Source organism: Cebus imitator, unplaced genomic scaffold (genome assembly GCF_001604975.1).
Source record: "Cebus imitator isolate Cc_AM_T3 unplaced genomic scaffold, Cebus_imitator-1.0 Scaffold432, whole genome shotgun sequence".
NCBI classification, from domain to species: domain Eukaryota; kingdom Metazoa; phylum Chordata; class Mammalia; order Primates; family Cebidae; genus Cebus; species Cebus imitator.
The window spans coordinates 314,464-333,322 of NW_016107747.1; the positions used below are offsets into that span (position 1 = coordinate 314,464).

Sequence of the window (18,859 nt, forward strand, 5' to 3'; positions counted from 1 at the left end):
GGTGTGTTGTTGCTCCAAATAAAACTAAAAAGACCAAACAGATTTTCTTAGCGTGGAGGAAAGGGGAGGGCCTGTTTTATTGGCCACCAACTGAGTCTGCCACGGCTTTAAGATGGGTATGTCATTTGATCTGCTCTTTTTAGTCCTAGAAATTTATCAGGAAGCTATTCATGGTGCAACACAAAGATTTAGCTCCAAGGATGGTCATTGCAGTGATTTGTAAAGTAGTAAAACATTGAAAATATTTAAATGTTTAATAATAAGGGATTATTTACATAAAGAATGCTCTTCCACACAGTGGAATAGTATTAGGCCATGAAACATAGAAGATGACTTCCTGATTTGGAAAACATCCATGATGTAATATTAAGTGAAAAAAGCAGGTTACAAACCCTGTATTTAACATGAGTCCAGATTTGTAGACTGTTTCTATATCGCTAAAATTATGTCTTTCTTTTTAATTAATTTCCATTTTCATTTTAGATTCAGAAATACATGTACAGGTTGTTACAAGGGTATATTGTGTGGTACTGAGGTTTGGGCTTCTATTGATTCCGTCACCCAAATAGTAAACATAGTACCCAATAGGAAGCTTTTCACTCCTTGCCCCCCCTTCCTCCCTGCCCTCTCAAAGTCCCCTGTGTCTGTTGTTCCCATCTTTATGTCTGTGTGAACCCAAGATTTAACTGCCACTTATAAATGAGAACATGTGGTATTTGGTTTTTTATTTTTGCATTAGTTCATTTAGGGTAACGGGCTCCAGCTGCATCCATGTTGCTGCAAAGGACATAATTTAGTTTTCTTTTATGGCTGAGAGTGTATGCCCTTTACATGGGACACAGTGTCCATCGTCAGCACCCGCAGTGCCTTTAGAAGAAGTGTGCTACCTTTTCTTTTCAGTACACAGTAGAACTGGGTTTGGCCTCCAGCTCACTTATGGCAGAGGCTGTGGATACTGTCAGTTGCCAGCCCATGTCCATTCCCTTCTATGGTATAAAGAAAGAGAGATAGGAAGGAAGGAATAGAAGGAAGAAAGAAGAAATGTAGAAAGACAGGAAGGAGGGTGAGGGAGGAAGGGAAGGAAGAAAGGAAGGAAGTGAAAGGAGAGAGAAAAACCAACTTGTTTGTAGCAACAACATGCTAGCCCCTAGTGTTTCTTTACCTTGATTTTATTCTTTGTATTGTTGAAATAGTCCATGATGAACCTGTTACTTTTTATCCTAACTCTTCATTCTGAAAAATTTCAAATCTATGGAAAAGTACAGTTGTAAGGCTAAATACCAATGTTTAACCTTTAGCCATATTTGCTTTATATCTTTTTATACATATACATAGGGTGTGTGTGTGTGTGTGTGTGTGTGTGCGCGCGCGCGCAACTGTGGATTCATCAAAGGCTTCATGACGCTTTGCCTCTAAATTTTCAACAAGTATTTGTTAAGAAAGAGGATATTCTATATAAACATAATGTAATCATCACACTCATGAAATTTAATATTTATACAATATTCTTTTTTTTCTGAGTGGATTCTCTCTGTGATGCCCAGGCTGAAGTGCAGTGGCACAATCTCGGCTCACTGCAACCTCCACCTCCTGGGTTCAAGCGATTCTCCTGCCTCAGCCTCCCAAGCAGCTGGGATTACAGGCGTCTGCCACCATACTGCTGATTTTTGTATTTTTAGTAGAGAAGGGGTTTCACCATATTGGCCAGGCTGGTCTCGAACTCCGGATTTCAAGTGATCCACCCACCTTGGCCTCCCAAAGTGCTGGGATGACAGGCATGAACCACCGTGTCCAGCCAGTATTATTTTCTAATATACAGTCCATATTCAGATTTTTCCACCTGCTCCATGTCTTAGGCAGTTTGGCTACTGTGACAGAATATAATAGACTAGGTGGCTTAAATAACAAATATTTATTTCTCATAGTCGTGGAAGGTGGGAAGTCTGAAATCAAGGCCCTAGAAGATTCAGTGTCTGGTGAGAGAGTGCTTCCTGGTTCATAGACAACCATCTTGGCTGCAACCTCACATGGCAGAAGGAGAGCTAGAGTGCTCCTTCAAGCCTCTTTTATAAGGGCACTAATCCCACCACGAGGGCACCACCCTCATGGTCTAATCACCTTCCAAAGGCCCCACGTCCTCATACCATCACACTGGGGGCTAGGATTTCAACATATGAAATTTCAGGGGAACACAGACCTTGAGTCTGTAACACCCCAGTAATGTCCTCTGTGGCTGCTGCTGTTGTTCCAGGATCCAGCTGAGACTATGCAGTGCCTTTAGCTGTCCTATGCCGTCAGTGCCCTTTCATCACTTCTGCCCAGTTATTTGTTTACATGACACTGACACTGTACACCAGTTATTTTGCTAAACACCCATTGAATTAGGATTTGTATGATTGTTTCCCCATAACTAGATTCAGGCTAAACACCTCTGGCATTATAGCACAAACTTTTTTGTACTTTAAAAACTTTTGAGAAACGTAGTTTTTAATTGTTGCATTCCATTTCAATAAGTGTTTCTAACATAATTTGATCGACACTTCCCTCATGTTGTGGGATCTTTAAATTGTTTCAGAATTTATTATAAATAACAGTTGGGTGAACAGTTTTGCGTGAAACGTTTTTGTTTCTGTATTTCACATTATATCCCTATTTGTGTGTTCCTATTGAGTTAGCATATAACTTTATGAAATAATTATCCGAAGTCCCCCTACTTGGCATCCCACGTGGTTTCCATTTTTCCTAAAAAATGAACTCATTCTTTCTCTGAAAAATACTCATTTTTCCACTTCTGACCCCAAAGAGGTGAGAATACCAGAATCTTTCCTCACTATGACTATATAAACTCCTCTCTCTGTCAGCATCTGTATCTTTTGGTCACCCATGTCTTCAGAGAGACACTTTTCTACCTTCTGTTTCTGTCATCCACTCAGGACTCTAAATTATACAGGTAGAAAGAGAAATACCAATATTTTCAAATATTAAGCATGGCTTGTTGGAGGCTACGTGTGACTGTGGTCCCAGCATGGTGAACTGTAAGGAGTCATCAAAGGAACAGTCTCTGGGGAAAGATGCCTACAACACTGATATTTTGAAATATCAGAATTTAATGTCGTTTTCTTCTTGAGGAGCACTAACCAACAGAACATGCTGAGATCGTCAAAATATCCTGTATCTGTGCCATTCAATATGGTAGCAACTAGCCACATGAAATTATTGAACACTCGGAAGGTGGTCAGCATAACAAAGAAGCTACATCTTTAATTTAATGTAATTTGGTATAAATTTAAGTGCCACATCTACCTAGTGGCTTCTGTGTTGGATAAAAAGTTTTGCTAGCATTTGTTGTTGTTTGTTTCTGATCTTCCCTTTATCTCTTACTTTTCAGGGACGTTCTAGTTTTGATGGAGTTCAGGGAGAAACTGGAAATGTTGGCCCTCAGGTAGGTATAGCAGCTGGAGGGATGTATTTCCCCTGCCTTTGTGGAAGAGGGTGGTAGGCTGGGGTGAAAGTTGGTTTGTTTCCTTCTCTAAGGTCTCTGCTTTCCATTTTTCTTAGGGGACAAGAGGAAGGCGAGGTCTGGCAGGGTTAAAGGTCAGTGCTTTCTGGAAAGAGTTGCTCTTTTCTCCACACATGTGACTACTGTATTTATTATTGATACATAATATCTGCACATATTTATGGAGTACATGTGATATTTTGATATATACATAGAACACAGAATGATCACACCGGGGTATTTAGGGTATCTATGCCTCAAACATTTATTTCTTTATGTTGGGAACATTTCAAATATTATGTTCTAGCTATTTTGAAATGTCTAATATATTGTTAAGTATAGTCACCCTACTATACTATCAAACACTAGAACTTATTCCTTCTATGTGACTGTTTTACACATTAATGAACCTCTTTTCATTCTCCCTACCTCCAACCCCCTTCTCAGGCTTTGGTAACTATCATTCTGCTCTCTACCTCTGTGAGTTCAGCTTTTTTAGCTCCCATATGTGAGAGAGAAATTGTGATATTTGTCTTTTGGTGCCTGACTTATTCCACTTAACATAATGACTTCCTGTTCCATCCATGTTGCTGCAAATAACAGGATTTCATTCTCTTTTGTGGCTGAATAGTATTTCACTGTGTGTATGCATTGCATTTTCTTTATCTGTTCATCTGTCGACGGAAACTTTGGTTGATTCCACATGTTTGCTATTGTGAATAGTGCTGCAACAAGCAAGGGGGTGCAGGTAACCGTCTGATGCACTGACTTGGTTTCCTTTGGGTAAATGCCAGTTAGTGGAATTTGTGGATCATATGGTAGTTCTATTTTTAACTTTTTGGGAAATCTCTAGACTGTTTTCCACCATGACTGTATGAACTTATATTCTTACCAAAAATATGTATCCCTTTTCTCTGAATATTTGCTAGCATTTGTTGCTTTTTGCATTTTTGATAAAAACTATTCTAACTGGGATAAGATAATATCTCATTGTGGTTTTCATCATTAATGATGTTGAACATTTTTTCATATACCTATTGGCCATTTGTATGTCTTTTGAAAGGTGTCAATTCAGATCTTTTGCCCACTTTTTAATGGGATTGCTTTTTTCCAATTGAGTGTTTGTTCCTTGTATATGCTAGATGTTAGTCTCTTGTTGGGTGAATAGTTTGCATGTATTTCCTCCCATTCAACAGGTTGTCTCTTCACTCTGCTCATTTTTTTTTTCTTTTCAGAAGTTTTTTAGTTCAATATAGTCCCATTTGTCTAACTTTTATGGCTACTTTAAATTGTTCTCTCTGAGGTCAAGGAGAGTGCTGCCTGGGCTGTCTGAGGTTGCATGAGGTTCATTGAAAGTTTCCATGAAGATTTTTTGTTTTTCATGAAAAAGGGAAAGTTTATATGGTTATCCGACTCCTCCCCACCCTGCTATAATGTTTCATTTAGATTGAAAAGAAGCTAATATCCTAATATATTAGAGTAGAGCTTTCATTTCTATTATTCATTTTATTTTTATCTATTTCTGTTTCATTGCTCTATATGCCTATTTTTATACCAGTATCAGGCTGTTTTGGTGAGTATGGCCTTATAGTATAGTTGATTTTTAAAATAAGAGATATAATTACAAATATTTGCAGGCTTCAGAATGAACTAGGTTTATCCACCACATCATTGATTTGCTAGATGACTCAACATTGGAGCACTGGTCATATAGGCCCATTTATGTTCTGAGGTTGTAACTTGCTAAAAACCAGTCAGTCCTACCGGAAGAATATAGTTTATAGAGATGCTGAACTCCAACTTACAGCATTCCTTGGACTTTGGGAAAATATGGCTCAGTATTATCTATAAAATTAGATCTGCTTTCTTTTGCAAGATGTATAACAAAGTGAAATTCTAAATAAAATTTTATTTATAGAAAATGTTATAGTTATGCCAAACAAATTGATGCATACATTTTTTGTCAGTAAGGCAAGACTTTAAATTTGTTGTTTTTGATAAAATTAAGAATATTATTAATTTTTTTAAAGGTACACAAACCCACCATCCTTCTGCAAGTATTTTCATGTTTTTCCACTCTCTTGTATAAAAAATGAAGGATTATTATAATGTATATGACATTTTGTATTCTGCTTTTTCCTATTTCCAAATCTCCCTATTATCATTTTAGAACATTATATTTTACTCTATTGAAGTACCATGATGTACTAATCTATCCTTACGTTGAGCATTTAGGTAATTTCTGTTTTGTTGCATATCATAGTAATTGATGTGAAGAACATCAGTGATGTGTATTACAGATTTTTTGTTTTGTTTTTGCTTTTGCTCTGCTGAAATTATTTTCTTAATTTAAATTTATAAGCATAGAATTATAATAGAGTCTGAACTTAGCTATATATAGCCACATTGTTTTTATAAATGTTGCACTTTGAATGTCACTAATGTGATAATATGCAAATTAGACAAATTTCATAACTTGGTTCAAAATTTCTAGCTGTATTCCTTTTAAAATTTGCTTCATGTTTATAAATCTAGAAATAAACTCTTAAAGAGCAGAATAACATAACAGGAATGATTAAAAGAAGTACTGAATATTTTCAAAAACTGATGAAGCACAAGTAATTGATCCACACATTGATTAAATTCTGACTTTGAAGTTTTTGCTCTTTGCATATCTATGAATAATTAATGATCTAGTCAACATGTGAGCAATATGAAAAAGAAGGCAGAATAATTTACAAAGTGGGTGTTATCCTCAATCTTGGAAAACATATCTTCTCTGTAGAAATGAAAATTTGTGGGATAAATTCAATCAGGTGTAGAATAAATCATTTTAATAACTCACCCTTTGCCTAGAGACCTAGCTTCTTGCCATAAAGATCTGTAGGGTTTCAAAGCCAGTTTTCTGTTATTTTCTCGTGCACTTTGTGTGCCTTTGTCTCAGTGTCATGTTTATTGTTGTGTTCAATATTCTGAGTTTCCCTGTATGGAATAAAAGACCTTAAGAAAGGCCGTAAGAATTTGGTCTTGTATTTTCCCAAGATAAGTGTAAATATCCACATTTCGTCTTCAACTTCATCCCTTAAGAGGATTGATCACAACCTGTCAAATCCTGTTTGAGTCTTTCTCTTGTGGTTTCAAGTGATATATTGCAGGAAAAGCTGCTTTCAATAAGAACACTGAAGATGGCTGGTGAACTCACTATAAGTCTTATTCATTTTGACAGGGTGTGCCTGGAGAATCCGGTGAACAGGGTTACCAAGGAGAGCTTGGGTATCCAGGCTCACAGGTTGTATCTGGGAACTTGGTTTTAGTGCTGAAGGATATTTGTTTGAAATTTCAAGTTATTTGTTTGATAAGAATTTAATATAAATCAGAATGGCTTTAGGTGCCTCCTTTCCAGGGCCTCCCAAAGCAGATGGTATAGCCCCCTTTCTGAAAGATTAAACCACAATAGCTAATATTTATTGACCTCTATGTTCTAGACACTGCCTAAAGCACTTGTATTAACTAATTTAATTCTTCAATGGGAAGGGAGTTATTATTCTCATTTTACAGGAGAGAAATGAAGAGGGAAGGGAGAAGTTAGGTAAATTGGCAAAGGTCACACAGCTAATAAATGATAAGGCTGGGATTGAGACTCAGGCAGTATAGTTACAAAACCAGTGCTCTTGATTACTGCCTCTGAAGCTGTGTATTCAAGTATTATTTAATTTTTAAAAATTGTATTCATATCTTGGTATAGTGGTGTACATCTCTAGTCCCAGCTACTTGGGAGGCTGAGGCAGGAGGATCACTGTGAGCTCAGGAGTTCAAGCGTGCAGTGAGCTATGATGGTGCCACGGCACTCCAGCCTGGGCAAAAGAGTGAGACCCCATCACTCACTTTGGTAGGAAAAATCAGTAAAGTGTTTACTAAGTATCTATTATGCACAGGGCACTCTGCTAATAGACCTGGGACATTGATACCATTAAGGCAAGGGTCCTGTCCTCAAGTTCACCCAGTGGGGTTTTGTTAGGTTATCACCTGATAACTGGAAATTTAAACTTTCAACTAGCTCTTTCAGCATCATCTAAGCATAACCCAAATCTGTCATTCTGCAAGCCCTTCTGGAACACACTATATGTATTTCTTTTAATAGCCAAATTGTTTTTAAGTATACGCAAATGGAAAAACTTTGAAACAATAAATTTTACTAACATCTTAAATCATTCTCCATAATTAAAAATCCTATGAGTGTCAGATGATAATTTCAGAAGATATCTGCTCCTCTTAGACTTGCTAAAGGCACTAAGGAAAAAAATGGGTCGTCAGTGTGTAATTAGAGATTATATTTATTTTATGGTGAAAAATAGTATCTGAACTGAAGGGAAAGCAAGTAAAAGATGTGTATTTTTCCCCTTTCTTTTTGATGACTAGCTCAGGACCGCCCCACCCCTGCCCCCCACCTCACTGCCTTCCTGTCTATACTCACTTCATTACACAGCTGGGTGAAAGGGAAGCAAGTCATGCTGGGAACCATGAACAAGATAATCAATAAAACCTCTCCTTAATTCTCACCTTCCCACTGGGATGTGAGTGTGATAGTCTATTTAAATAGATGACTGTCAATACCTCACCTAGGAGAGTAGAAGCCATGATCCATCAATACTTCTAATAGGAAAGTGTTTCTCAGAAAAGCTGGAAAATATTAAAGTGTCAAAAATCAGCAAAGTAAAATATATTGGGGAGAAAATGAGCAAATCCCCAGAAGTGTAGTCAGTGAGATTAAGCCACTTAAATGCACCCTTGGCTCTTGATCAAATCGAAAACACAATCTTTTGTCCTTAACCCTTGTGTGTATGAGGAAAGGGTTCATTTTTCAGTGGAAATCAATAGCCTTGCTGCCCTCTTATCCCTCTTTAGGATTTAAAATTAGTTGAATGAATTAAAATAAAAAAGCAACATTTTCAAACTTTAGTACTCATCATATTCACCTGGAGAGACTGCTAAAAATATAGATGCTGAGGACTCACACCCTCTGCTTCAGATGGAGTGAGTTTGAAGTGAGTGTTCTCGGGTGCTTCAGAGTGCAGATGCTCCCTGATTAAAGTTTGATAAATGACATAGTGATGGGTCGGGCACCTTAATTTGTGCTTCCACTGGCATCCAAGGTGATTTTGTGGTTACATGGAATGTAAATGACTCTTTAAAAACTGGTTGAATTTTAATTTCATCTTTGGATCAGGGGCCAAGAGGAAGGCAAGGACCACCAGGGACTTCTGGACAAAAAGGCTTAGTGGGTGCTCAGGTAGGTTTTTAAAACAACTACAATGCAGCTACTCATTAACACTGGCTGATTTATACTCTGAGTGTTCCTGGATAAATAACATAAAGCTACACTGTTTGTTCTGGGATATGGGGATATCAGGAATTTCTAGAAAAGTTCATTTGATGCAGTAGATATTGATCATCTGCTATGTATCTCCTACTCTGGGTAAATTGAGGTAAATTGTTTAAACCTCAAGGGTATGTAATACAAGTTCAAATTTAGCTACAGTAAAAGATGAAATAATAGTACCATATAAAACTATAAATAAGTAATCTTGATCCTCACAAATATATAAGGAATCATTACTATACCAATTTTATAGATAAGGAAACTGAGGCTAAGAGGAATTAAATGACTTGTCATCCAGACAGTAAGTATCTAATCTTGGGTCTTGCTAGTACCTGCTCTATTCTCCAAATAATATCTTGGTGGTTCATAGGAGGGTCAGGTAGATTGAGACTGATGATCAGAATAGCTTTCTAAGGAAGTGAGCATTTGGGATGGCTTAGAAACATGAGCAGCATGATTAGAGTCAGGAATGAGTCTCCATCAGGAAACTGAAAAGGGCAGCTTGAAGATGGCTAAAGCCATCTGTCCCTTTTCTGCCTTGATCAGGAAAAAAAACCTGGCCTTATAACTGATTATATTATTGTCAATCTCAGTTGAAAATATTTTCAATTTGGAGCAGGTGGAAGTCTAGGCTTTTATTTTCTGGATCTCTTAATCAAATAATGTTTTCCCCTGTAGCGTAGAAATGATTCCCTCAATTCTCAGTATGTGGTAGATGTGGCCTCCTGCTCCCCTATCTCAATGCCCCCCAACCCATAGTGTAAATGTTTATATTATGCATTTTGTATGTTAGAGGATATAATTAATTAAATGTATTAAATATCAAAGGCTAAGCTTCCATCTATAAGGTGATTCGTGAGCATATTACCAGTTATAAACTATTTCAATAATAACAAGAGAGACAGATAGTTAACTTCTTAGCCCTAGTGGTAATTTTGGCTATGGTCTTGTTACAGGGGAATCCTGGCACTCCAGGGCCTCCAGGTTCAAAAGGAAAAGATGGACTAAGAGGAATAAAGGTAAATGTCAGAGAACATGATCTTTCTTGATTGTAGCTTGAGAAAACCCCTTGGGTTTTCTTAAACAAATCTTTACTTATACCATCATTTCCAACATACATTTCTGATATGGTTGGTGATGCTATTGACTGGAGGCAACACATACAGAGGAACATATAGAAAAATAAATCACATGTATAAGTAGACAAAGAGGTATCAGTAGTTAGATATACATATGGAGTCACCACAAATATAAATGTGCACATCTGAATTTAGAAAAAGCCATGGTAATATAAAATTCTGTAATTGATGTTACATACCTGGTGTTGCTAATTTTCCATACCAAAATTGTTACTATGTTTGCTAGTTATACATATTTAACAAAGCCTAGAGAAAAGTATTAACCTTAGGGTATATGGTATGCTATCAAAACTTGAAAACAGTGACTGTAAAATCTCTAAGGAAAATGACACAAAATTGCATAACCTCATAGAAGAAAATTAATTTTATCTTTTCTCTTTATTTTAAAAGGGAGAGCTTGGTGATGCAGGAGAAAGAGGCCCAAGGGGTCAACAAGGACCAAGAGGGCAACCTGTAAGTCCAGTTTCTCTGTTTTGGACTCTTGATTGAATTTATTTGCCATTGTTCTTGTTTTATTTAAAATTCTAATATTCTTTTTTTAAATGTATGAAACCACTTTTATTCAGTTCAGAATATATCAGGCAAATCAGGGAGATGTTATCTAAAAAAAATCTCAGTATGCACCAAGCCAAATTTTGATGGAGTCATCTACCACAGCATTAAAGTATCTTATCCATCTTTTAGCTTACAATAAGAAATCATGAAAAAAAGACTTGATAAACAAAAATGGCATCAACTTGATGTAATAAACTGGCTTTAATATCATTGCTGTGAACTCAAACTTCTAATATTCTTAAGCTAAACTCGTGGTTACAAATATGACATGACCACCATCACTCTTAAGAATCTGAGTAGTCAAAGTTTCTCAAACTTCCTGTATAAATTAAGAATCCAAAGATGTCTTGGAATTTATTTTGCCTTCTCACATGTTGAAGAGCAAAGTGCCAATGTCCCTCATCTGTTTGACAATGATATCTTATAAGCATTTGAAGTCTTTCCGGAATAGAGAGCTGTTCAGTGAAACATTTTTTTTTTTCCAGGGCAACAAATAAGACAGCCAGATCAGCAAACTTTTAAGAGTATGGATTTGATTATTTAGAGTGTAGAAGTAATCTTTGGAGACCAAAGTACATAAAATACTTACTTCTACAAGACAACACTTTCAAACACAGGACTACGCATTTTTACCTTAGTTATCACCCTGAACAGGAGAGCAAGTTAGCTATTTTGTGACTATTTTCAAGAGACCTCTCCAAAAATACAGAGTTTGGGTCTCTGAGGCTGCAGATGCTGAAGGTTCTGCACATCCTTCATCAAGGAGAAGATGGAGTAACAGCAAATGAACTTCATTATCACCCCTCTGGCCCCTGCTAAGAACTCATTTTTGGCAATCTTCTTTGTCTTATTTTTTTTCTCTTCTAGTCTTTCAGACTTTCCAATTTAGACCCTAGGAATCTTTTTGTGTCTTCAAATTTTTAATTTTTCCTCTCAATCTATCTACCTGGTTTTGGGGAACCCTTTGTCCATTCAGAAAAAAAAACCCCTATAGGGTTTTGAATTTACTCTTTATTACAGGAAGCTCATTGTCTGTCTATACAGATGCTAAGCTCCCTGGGAGTATCATCATTTTCATGATTATTATCATCACCACCACTGCCACCTCCACCATCATTATCTTCAGCAATAACATCACAACTACCAGCATCATCATCACCCCCACCATTACCATCAATACCATCATTACCATCATCACAATCACCATCGCCACCACTATCACTACTACCATCATTATCACCATTGCTATTACCACCATCACTGCCACCACCACCACCATCATTACTATCACTCTCACCATAAACATCATCACCACTACTACCACTATCACTATAACCATTATCCCAATTATTACCACCACCACCATCATCACTACCACCACCACCATATTATCACCATCATCACCATTGCCACTACCATCATCATTACCATCACCATCATCAGCACCACCATACTATCACCATCATCACCATTACCACCACCATCATCACTACCATCACCATCATCAGCACCACCATACTATCACCATCATCACCATTGCCACCACCATCATCATTACCATCACCATCATCAGTACCACCATACTATCACCATCATCACCATTGCCACCACCATCATCATTACCATCACCATCACTATCATCTGTCACCATTGCTATCACTATCACTACCATCATCACCACCACCTTCACTATTACCATCTGCACCACTACCATTACCACCCCTCTGCTGACACCATCACTACCACTGCCACCACCAGCAGCAGACTAGTTACCATTTATTAAGTACTGCCTCTGTGCCTGACATTGTGCTAAGCACTTTTCATACACAATCTCACTAAATCTTCCCAACGAGTATACAGTATAGATGATACTATTATCCCTATTTTACAGATTAGGAAACTGAAGTTTATAGAGGTTGTGCAACTTTCCCAGGGTCACTCATACAACTAATGTTGGAACTGGAATAAAAATTCAGGTCTATGTGGGTTTATAGTCTGTACACTTAACCACTAAACTATATTGCCTCTATTCCAGTCTTTTTCTCTGAAGTCTGTGATTTTGTCTGATGATTCACCAGTTCTAGAGCTTCTATTTTTACTTTATCTCACAAGGAAAGCAAATTTAGCCCAAGGGAAACTTTGCACAGTTGTGTATGCCTTCCTATAACTGAGGTATCATCTTGCTGATGTACAGATGGGGGCTTAAAAAACCTAAAAACTTCTTTCTATGGTGGTCTTTCGAAGTTTTAAACCTGTATCTCCTCCAAATCTGGAGTGTTTGTCCTATGAAGGTAGTCTCCCAATCTCCATCAAGCTCATTTGCTATCCCAGCATTGTTGATTTATCCAAGGGTTCATATACTATTATCAACAAGTGTTGATCTGCGTGACTCTACAGTTCATCTTATATGTCATCTTCTTAGGGTCTTCCTGGTTCTGATGGATATGGACATCCAGGAAGAAAAGGAAAAAAGGTGAGGGTAACCTTACAGGGTATTCCGAACTAAGGACTATAGTTTTTATTTTACTTTTTAAAATAAGCGTTATTTTCCAAGTTGTATGCCAGGAACGGTTTCTACATATTTACAAAATGTTTTGGCTGCCAGCGTTCCCTCCCTAAAAAGTAAAAATTGTTTTTGTCGCCCCCTTATTTAAAAGTCAAACCTCATCTTCCACATATATGTCAGACATTCCCACCTCAGCTCTGAGAGTGCCAGAGCTTCCACATATATGTGGAAAGGTAATGTCTGGAGATGTTTTGGTTCTTACAACTCAAGGAGAGGGTGCTGGCATCTACTGAGTAAAGATGCTGTTTGACATCTTGCAGTGCACAGGACAGCCCCTCCCAATAAAGAACCATCAGGCCCAAAATACCAGTAGTGCTGAGGCTGAAAACCTGATGACACTTGAGCCTTCACTCCTCGACCCTCCCCACTCAACTATATCTGCTTTAGTTGAGGTAAACCCTATGTTGCTAAATCCAGTGGTTACTTCCCTGCCCTCATTATGTTCCATCTCTCAGCAGCATTTGACAGATTCATCATGGGTTTATTTCTGATTTCTTTCCCCTCATTCAACTTCCAGCACAGTCTATTTTCCTGGTTTTCACTGGCTTCTCTTTCTCATCTGCTTTCCTAGATCTTCTGGATGTTATTGACCTTCAAGTACTCAAAGCTCTGTTCTCATATCTTCTCATATGTACTTATATCCTCTTCCCTCTTTGCTCATCTCTCAGGTGACATTTCTTGGGGAAATTCAGTTCCATGGCATCAGTAACCATCTACCCTGTTATCTCCACTTTATTTCTCCAGCTTGGACCAATATCCTAAACTCTAAATATATTTCCATTTGGTCATCTAACAGGCATCTTAAAATTGGCGTGTCCCCAAACAACTTTCTTCTTGTTTTTGTTTGTTTGTTAACCTTGTATTAAAGACAAATTCAATGAATAAAAGTGGAGACTAGTATAATGATGCTCCCCTGTCTCACCCCATGTATCCATCACCTAACCTAAACAATGAAAAACCCTTGGCGAATTTTGTTTTGTTTTATTTATACTCCCACTCACTTATCCTCCCACCATGCTAATTTCATACCCCCTCCTGTCTCCTCAAACCTCCAAGATCTGCTTTGTCGTCCATACTTAAAGCAGATGAACATGTTTCATATTTCATTAAGAAAGTGGAAGTGAGGAGAGAACCTCTATATATGTCCACCTACTGTAGGTCATGTGACATATAAAATTTACTTCAAGATAATCATATATTCCATACACAGATATTTTGGGTTGCATCTTTAAAAGATTGTTTAAAAATATAACCAAAATACCATTCTTATACCAAAGAATAATAATAATCCTTTTATATGTATATATATATCCACATATATAATTGTACTTTAAGTTCTGGGGTACACCTATGTCTGGCATTTCTCCCCATGTTATCCCTCCCAAACCTCCCCACCCCCCACTGTCCTCCCCCTAGCACCCTCCAACAGACCCCAGTGTGTGATGCTCCCCTCCCTGTGTCCATATGTTCTTATTGTTCAACACCCACTTATGAGTGAGAACATGCTTTAATATTATTAAATATCCAGTCAGCCAAAACTGTTTCCTTTAACAACCTGCCCCTCCTCCAGCCCTTCCTATCTCTGAGACTGGAAACTTCAACCATCCAGTTGCTCAAGACAGACACTTGCAGCTGTCATTGATAAATCTTTTTCTCTCACTCCCACATTTAATTCATCAACCACTTGTGTTAAGTCTATCATCAAAGTACATCCGACATTTTATCATGTCTCACAACTGCACTGCCACCCTCTGGACCAAGCCAATATAATTTTCCATCTGTGTTTCTGCAATAGCCACTGAACTGGTCTCTCTGCTTCCACCCTTGCCTCATATAGTTAGTTCTCCATGCAGCAGCTAGAGACGTCTTTAAAAACATAGTCAGATCAAGTCATTTTCTTACTCAAAGTCCCGCTGTCATTCTCAATGTCCCTCAGAATAAAACCCACTGTTAACATGGCCTGCAAGAATTTATACAACATGGTCTCTGTAAACTCTTTGACTTCACCTTCTCCTGCCTGCCCTCCTCCCTCCACTCTGCTTCAGTCTCCCTCAAACATGGCGGCACATACTCCTCCTCTTACTTCAGAGTTTGTTTTCACATACTCTTCTCTCCACCTGGAATACTCTTCTCCCATAAGTCTGCTTGTTTTCTCAATTCATGCTGGTCTTTGCCCAAATGCTGCCTTTACAAAAAGGCTTTTCCTGACCACCTATGTAAAATAGTGCCTCCTCATCCCTTGATACATGTAATCCTTTATTCTTAATCCCCTTCCTGGAATAACATTATCTCTTTCTCACATATATTTCTTTGTTCATTTTCTTCCCCACCAGCATATAAGTTCCATAAGAGCAAGATCTTTGTTCTGTTCATTGCTGAATTTCCTGTGCTTAGAGAAGTAGTTGGAAGATAGATTCAAATAGATATTTGTTGAATGAATGATCGCTTTGTAGTGTGTCTTTGGTTCTGACAATGAGCACCTGCTTCCCAGCACTCAATGTGGTGCCCTCTCCCTTGGTTTCTGTCGGATTAAACCTCAGGTTATTTAAACTGAGAGATAAAAATGCCTTAAGGAAGAAGTTTCATTACACAATATACTAAGGAGGGGGAGAATTTGTAAGTGATTTACAAGTTGTTTCATGTTGAATTAGAGAAATGAAATATGGCCACTTGAGAGCAGCTCAAGATAACAACTGTTGCTATAGTTGTTTTTCTTGGCTCTTGTTTTGAGTCTATTTCCTCAAAATTATAGTGTCTTCTTTTTCCCCAAGGTATGTCAAGGAAATTTCTTAATCATTAAACAAGATCTCATCTCATTTCTGACACTAGGGTGAACCTGGATTCCCTGGCCATCCTGGTGCACAAGTAAGGAGATATATTTCTGGGCCTGGCAACTGGTAGGCAGCATGTGTCGTTTGTTTATGCTTGTATTTCTTTACACTTAGAGTTCTGCTTTTGATTCTGTTAAGGGAGAAGATGGTGACCCGGGCCGTCCAGGAGAGAAGGGGGTGAAGGGAGTAAGAGGGAAGAGGGTAAGAATTAAATAAACTTCCCAGGAGCTATAGAAGCCCACATCATTACGGAAGCACATTTCCGCTGGGTTAGGACTTCTTAGCAGGAAGCCCATTCCTCTTCAGTCAATGCTCATTCCACACCCTCCTGTGGCTATCCCACTCCCCACTTAATCCCACTGCCATTTATCTTCTGAGTACAAATACAGTTTGCCAAGCCATAGCAACAGAAAATCCAAGTTGGGAGTTTCGGTTTTACAATACCAACCTTTTAAAACCAAGTTTGGGAGCAACTCTGTCTTTGGTAAGTCTAGATGTCATTTGGAAGGATATCGTTTTAGCTGTAGAGCAAACATTGCTATTTCTTTAGGATTCTCCCAGGCCTTAACTTTCTCCCGCTATTTTCAGAAAAGATTCTTGAGAATATTGTTACCATCTTGGTGGACTTTGAGTCCACTGTGCTTTACATAGTCTCTGATTAAAAATCAATTCCTTTGGGTTCTGAATAATCAGCCTTGAAGAGCCATAATCACTGGCAGCTCTTTTTGAAAAGAGTAAGCTTGTGGATATCTAACATCCTGGTGATGTTTAGTTGATAGACCAAGGTCTTCTAGAAAATGGACTAGAAGAGAAACTAAGGTCTTCTAGGAAATGGACTAGGGTTTACTGCAGAAAAGAGGAAAGGAAAGTGTTTTCTAGTTACTTAAGAATTAGTATTTTCATGCACTGGTAAGAACATAAAGAAATATTTGATCTGTGCCTAACTTGACTTGCTGCTGGCAATGGTTGCTCTAGTCAATTAACTTTTATTTCTAGTTTCAAATAAAAAAAGATAAAGGATCCACTGTATTTATATAATGCTGTGTCATTTCAAATATTTGGAAGTAAACCTATGGCCACCATGTGCCTTTTCTGAAACACTGAGAACAAGAAGGTGGTGGAGAAAATTTTCCCTTTTTCTGATGTCAGACTCTTAATGCAGACATCCTGCATTCTTTTTATTGTATGTCCTCAAGACTCAATGGAGTGTATTGAGCCATCTTTTAAGGATCTGTCTAGACGTGTGTGTTTGTGTGTGTGTACACATGTGCATGACTGAGGTTGAGTATATAGGGGTGTGGATTTGGATGGTTCCCATAAAGAGACTACCCTCTCTTTCTATTCTCCATGTCTTATCCCACAGATATTCAGTTTGTAAACTAGCTGGTCAATATCAGACTCATTGGCATTAGGAATAATAACATATCAAAGTGGATCTGATAGTTGTAATCAAGGAGGAAGCTTATTCTTCTGGTATGATCATTTTTTAGGCTAATGCTGGCTTTCCTGGATTTGTTGGAACTCCAGGTGACCAAGGCCCACCAGGAAAAATGGTAACATGTACCCTTCTTTTTTCTTTTGTTTTCAACTGTTGTATAAAAATGAATAAAGATTTGATAAGAGGAATCTCTAAAGAAGAAATGAACATTTGGGACAAACAGGAGGATCGTCATAGAGAATGGGGCAAATTTGTCCTAAAGCGTATTAACTTCAAGTCTCTATACAGTGTATTTATTCAATATATATTTTTACTTGAACATTGGGAAGATATTGGAGTGGCTGGAGATTTGTGAACCTGTCTAAATAAATAAAAGGATGCATAAAACTCACTGGCGAGTGAGTTTATCAATGGAAACAAGATGAACAACAACATTTATGCAAAAACCAGAAGAAAAGCCTAAAAAAACATAATATTTATATAATCTTAACTGAACTAACAATGTTGAAAGCCCACAAACATTTTTTAAATTCGCTGGAACATCATTTGATATAAAAGGAAATACTTTGAGGACGCAATCCTTCTGGTCTGTGCCTTGTCCTAGGAGGCCGGACTGTCAATCATGAGGGATGGCACAATAGGTCAGCCACGAATTGAACCTATTGGTCTCACTGCAGTTTAGGGTTTACTGGAAAGGTGGAACAAAGTCAGAAATTAAAAAAATATTAGTACTAGAAGGACCATTCATGCCATTTTTACAGAAGAGAAAACAAAGGCTGAAATGAATATAGTGACCTGCCTGAGGTCACAAATTACCACCTTGTAGATTCTGAATAAGAACAATGATCTGTAGACTCCCAAAGAGGTTGGAGCCATGCAGCTCTAATCTGAAGGTTTTCAGGGAAGACTTCTTGTTCGGTATTAGGGCAGAAAAAGGGTGATGCTGGGTGGCCTGAAGAGAATGGGTAAGGGAGGAACTGGGGTCTACTTTAGAACTATTGATGAATGGTCCTGGGATCTTGGATAGCTCTTTTTCTGAATATGATCCTAAACTATGGTTTCAAAATGACCTGGTCCTCTAAGAGTGTGTCCATCAAGATCTTCTGGACTCAGAGATCTTGGATATACCTTTTAGGTACTCGGGCTTTCTCCCTAAATGATTCAGACAGAACTCTAGGGCTGGGAGTGAAGGACAGAAGATGGCCTATGTAGTGTGGTACGTTTTCTTAGACTCTTTTGCCAACTCTGTAGAAGAATGTGTTGGATCTCAAAATCTTGCATTTTAAACTCAAGTTTCTGTTCTTTCCAGGGCATCAAGGGCCCCAAAGGTTTGGTAGATATGACGGTAGGTGAAGATTTTAATTCTAAACTTTCTTCTTCTTCTTTTTCTTCTTCTTCTTCTTCTTCTTCTTCTTCTTCTTCTTCTTCTTCTTCTTCTTCTTCTTCTTCTT

The 18,859-nt window shown here is 37.9% G+C and overlaps 1 protein-coding gene across 3 annotated transcripts in view; it reads left to right on the top strand.

Annotated features, from left to right (window-relative positions):
* LOC108290359 (collagen alpha-4(VI) chain-like) overlaps positions 1-18,859 on the top strand; it is a 106,758-nt gene that overhangs the window by 61,458 nt on the left and 26,441 nt on the right. For all 3 annotated transcript variants that reach the window (XM_017510149.2, XM_037731933.1, XM_037731932.1), the window contains 11 exons: positions 3,389-3,442; positions 3,559-3,594; positions 6,726-6,788; positions 8,727-8,789; positions 9,836-9,898; positions 10,409-10,471; positions 12,996-13,046; positions 15,969-16,004; positions 16,109-16,171; positions 17,461-17,523; positions 18,718-18,753. In XM_017510149.2, coding sequence (XP_017365638.1) covers positions 3,389-3,442; positions 3,559-3,594; positions 6,726-6,788; positions 8,727-8,789; positions 9,836-9,898; positions 10,409-10,471; positions 12,996-13,046; positions 15,969-16,004; positions 16,109-16,171; positions 17,461-17,523; positions 18,718-18,753 — 591 coding nt within the window. The remainder of the gene's footprint in view (positions 1-3,388; positions 3,443-3,558; positions 3,595-6,725; positions 6,789-8,726; positions 8,790-9,835; positions 9,899-10,408; positions 10,472-12,995; positions 13,047-15,968; positions 16,005-16,108; positions 16,172-17,460; positions 17,524-18,717; positions 18,754-18,859) is intronic.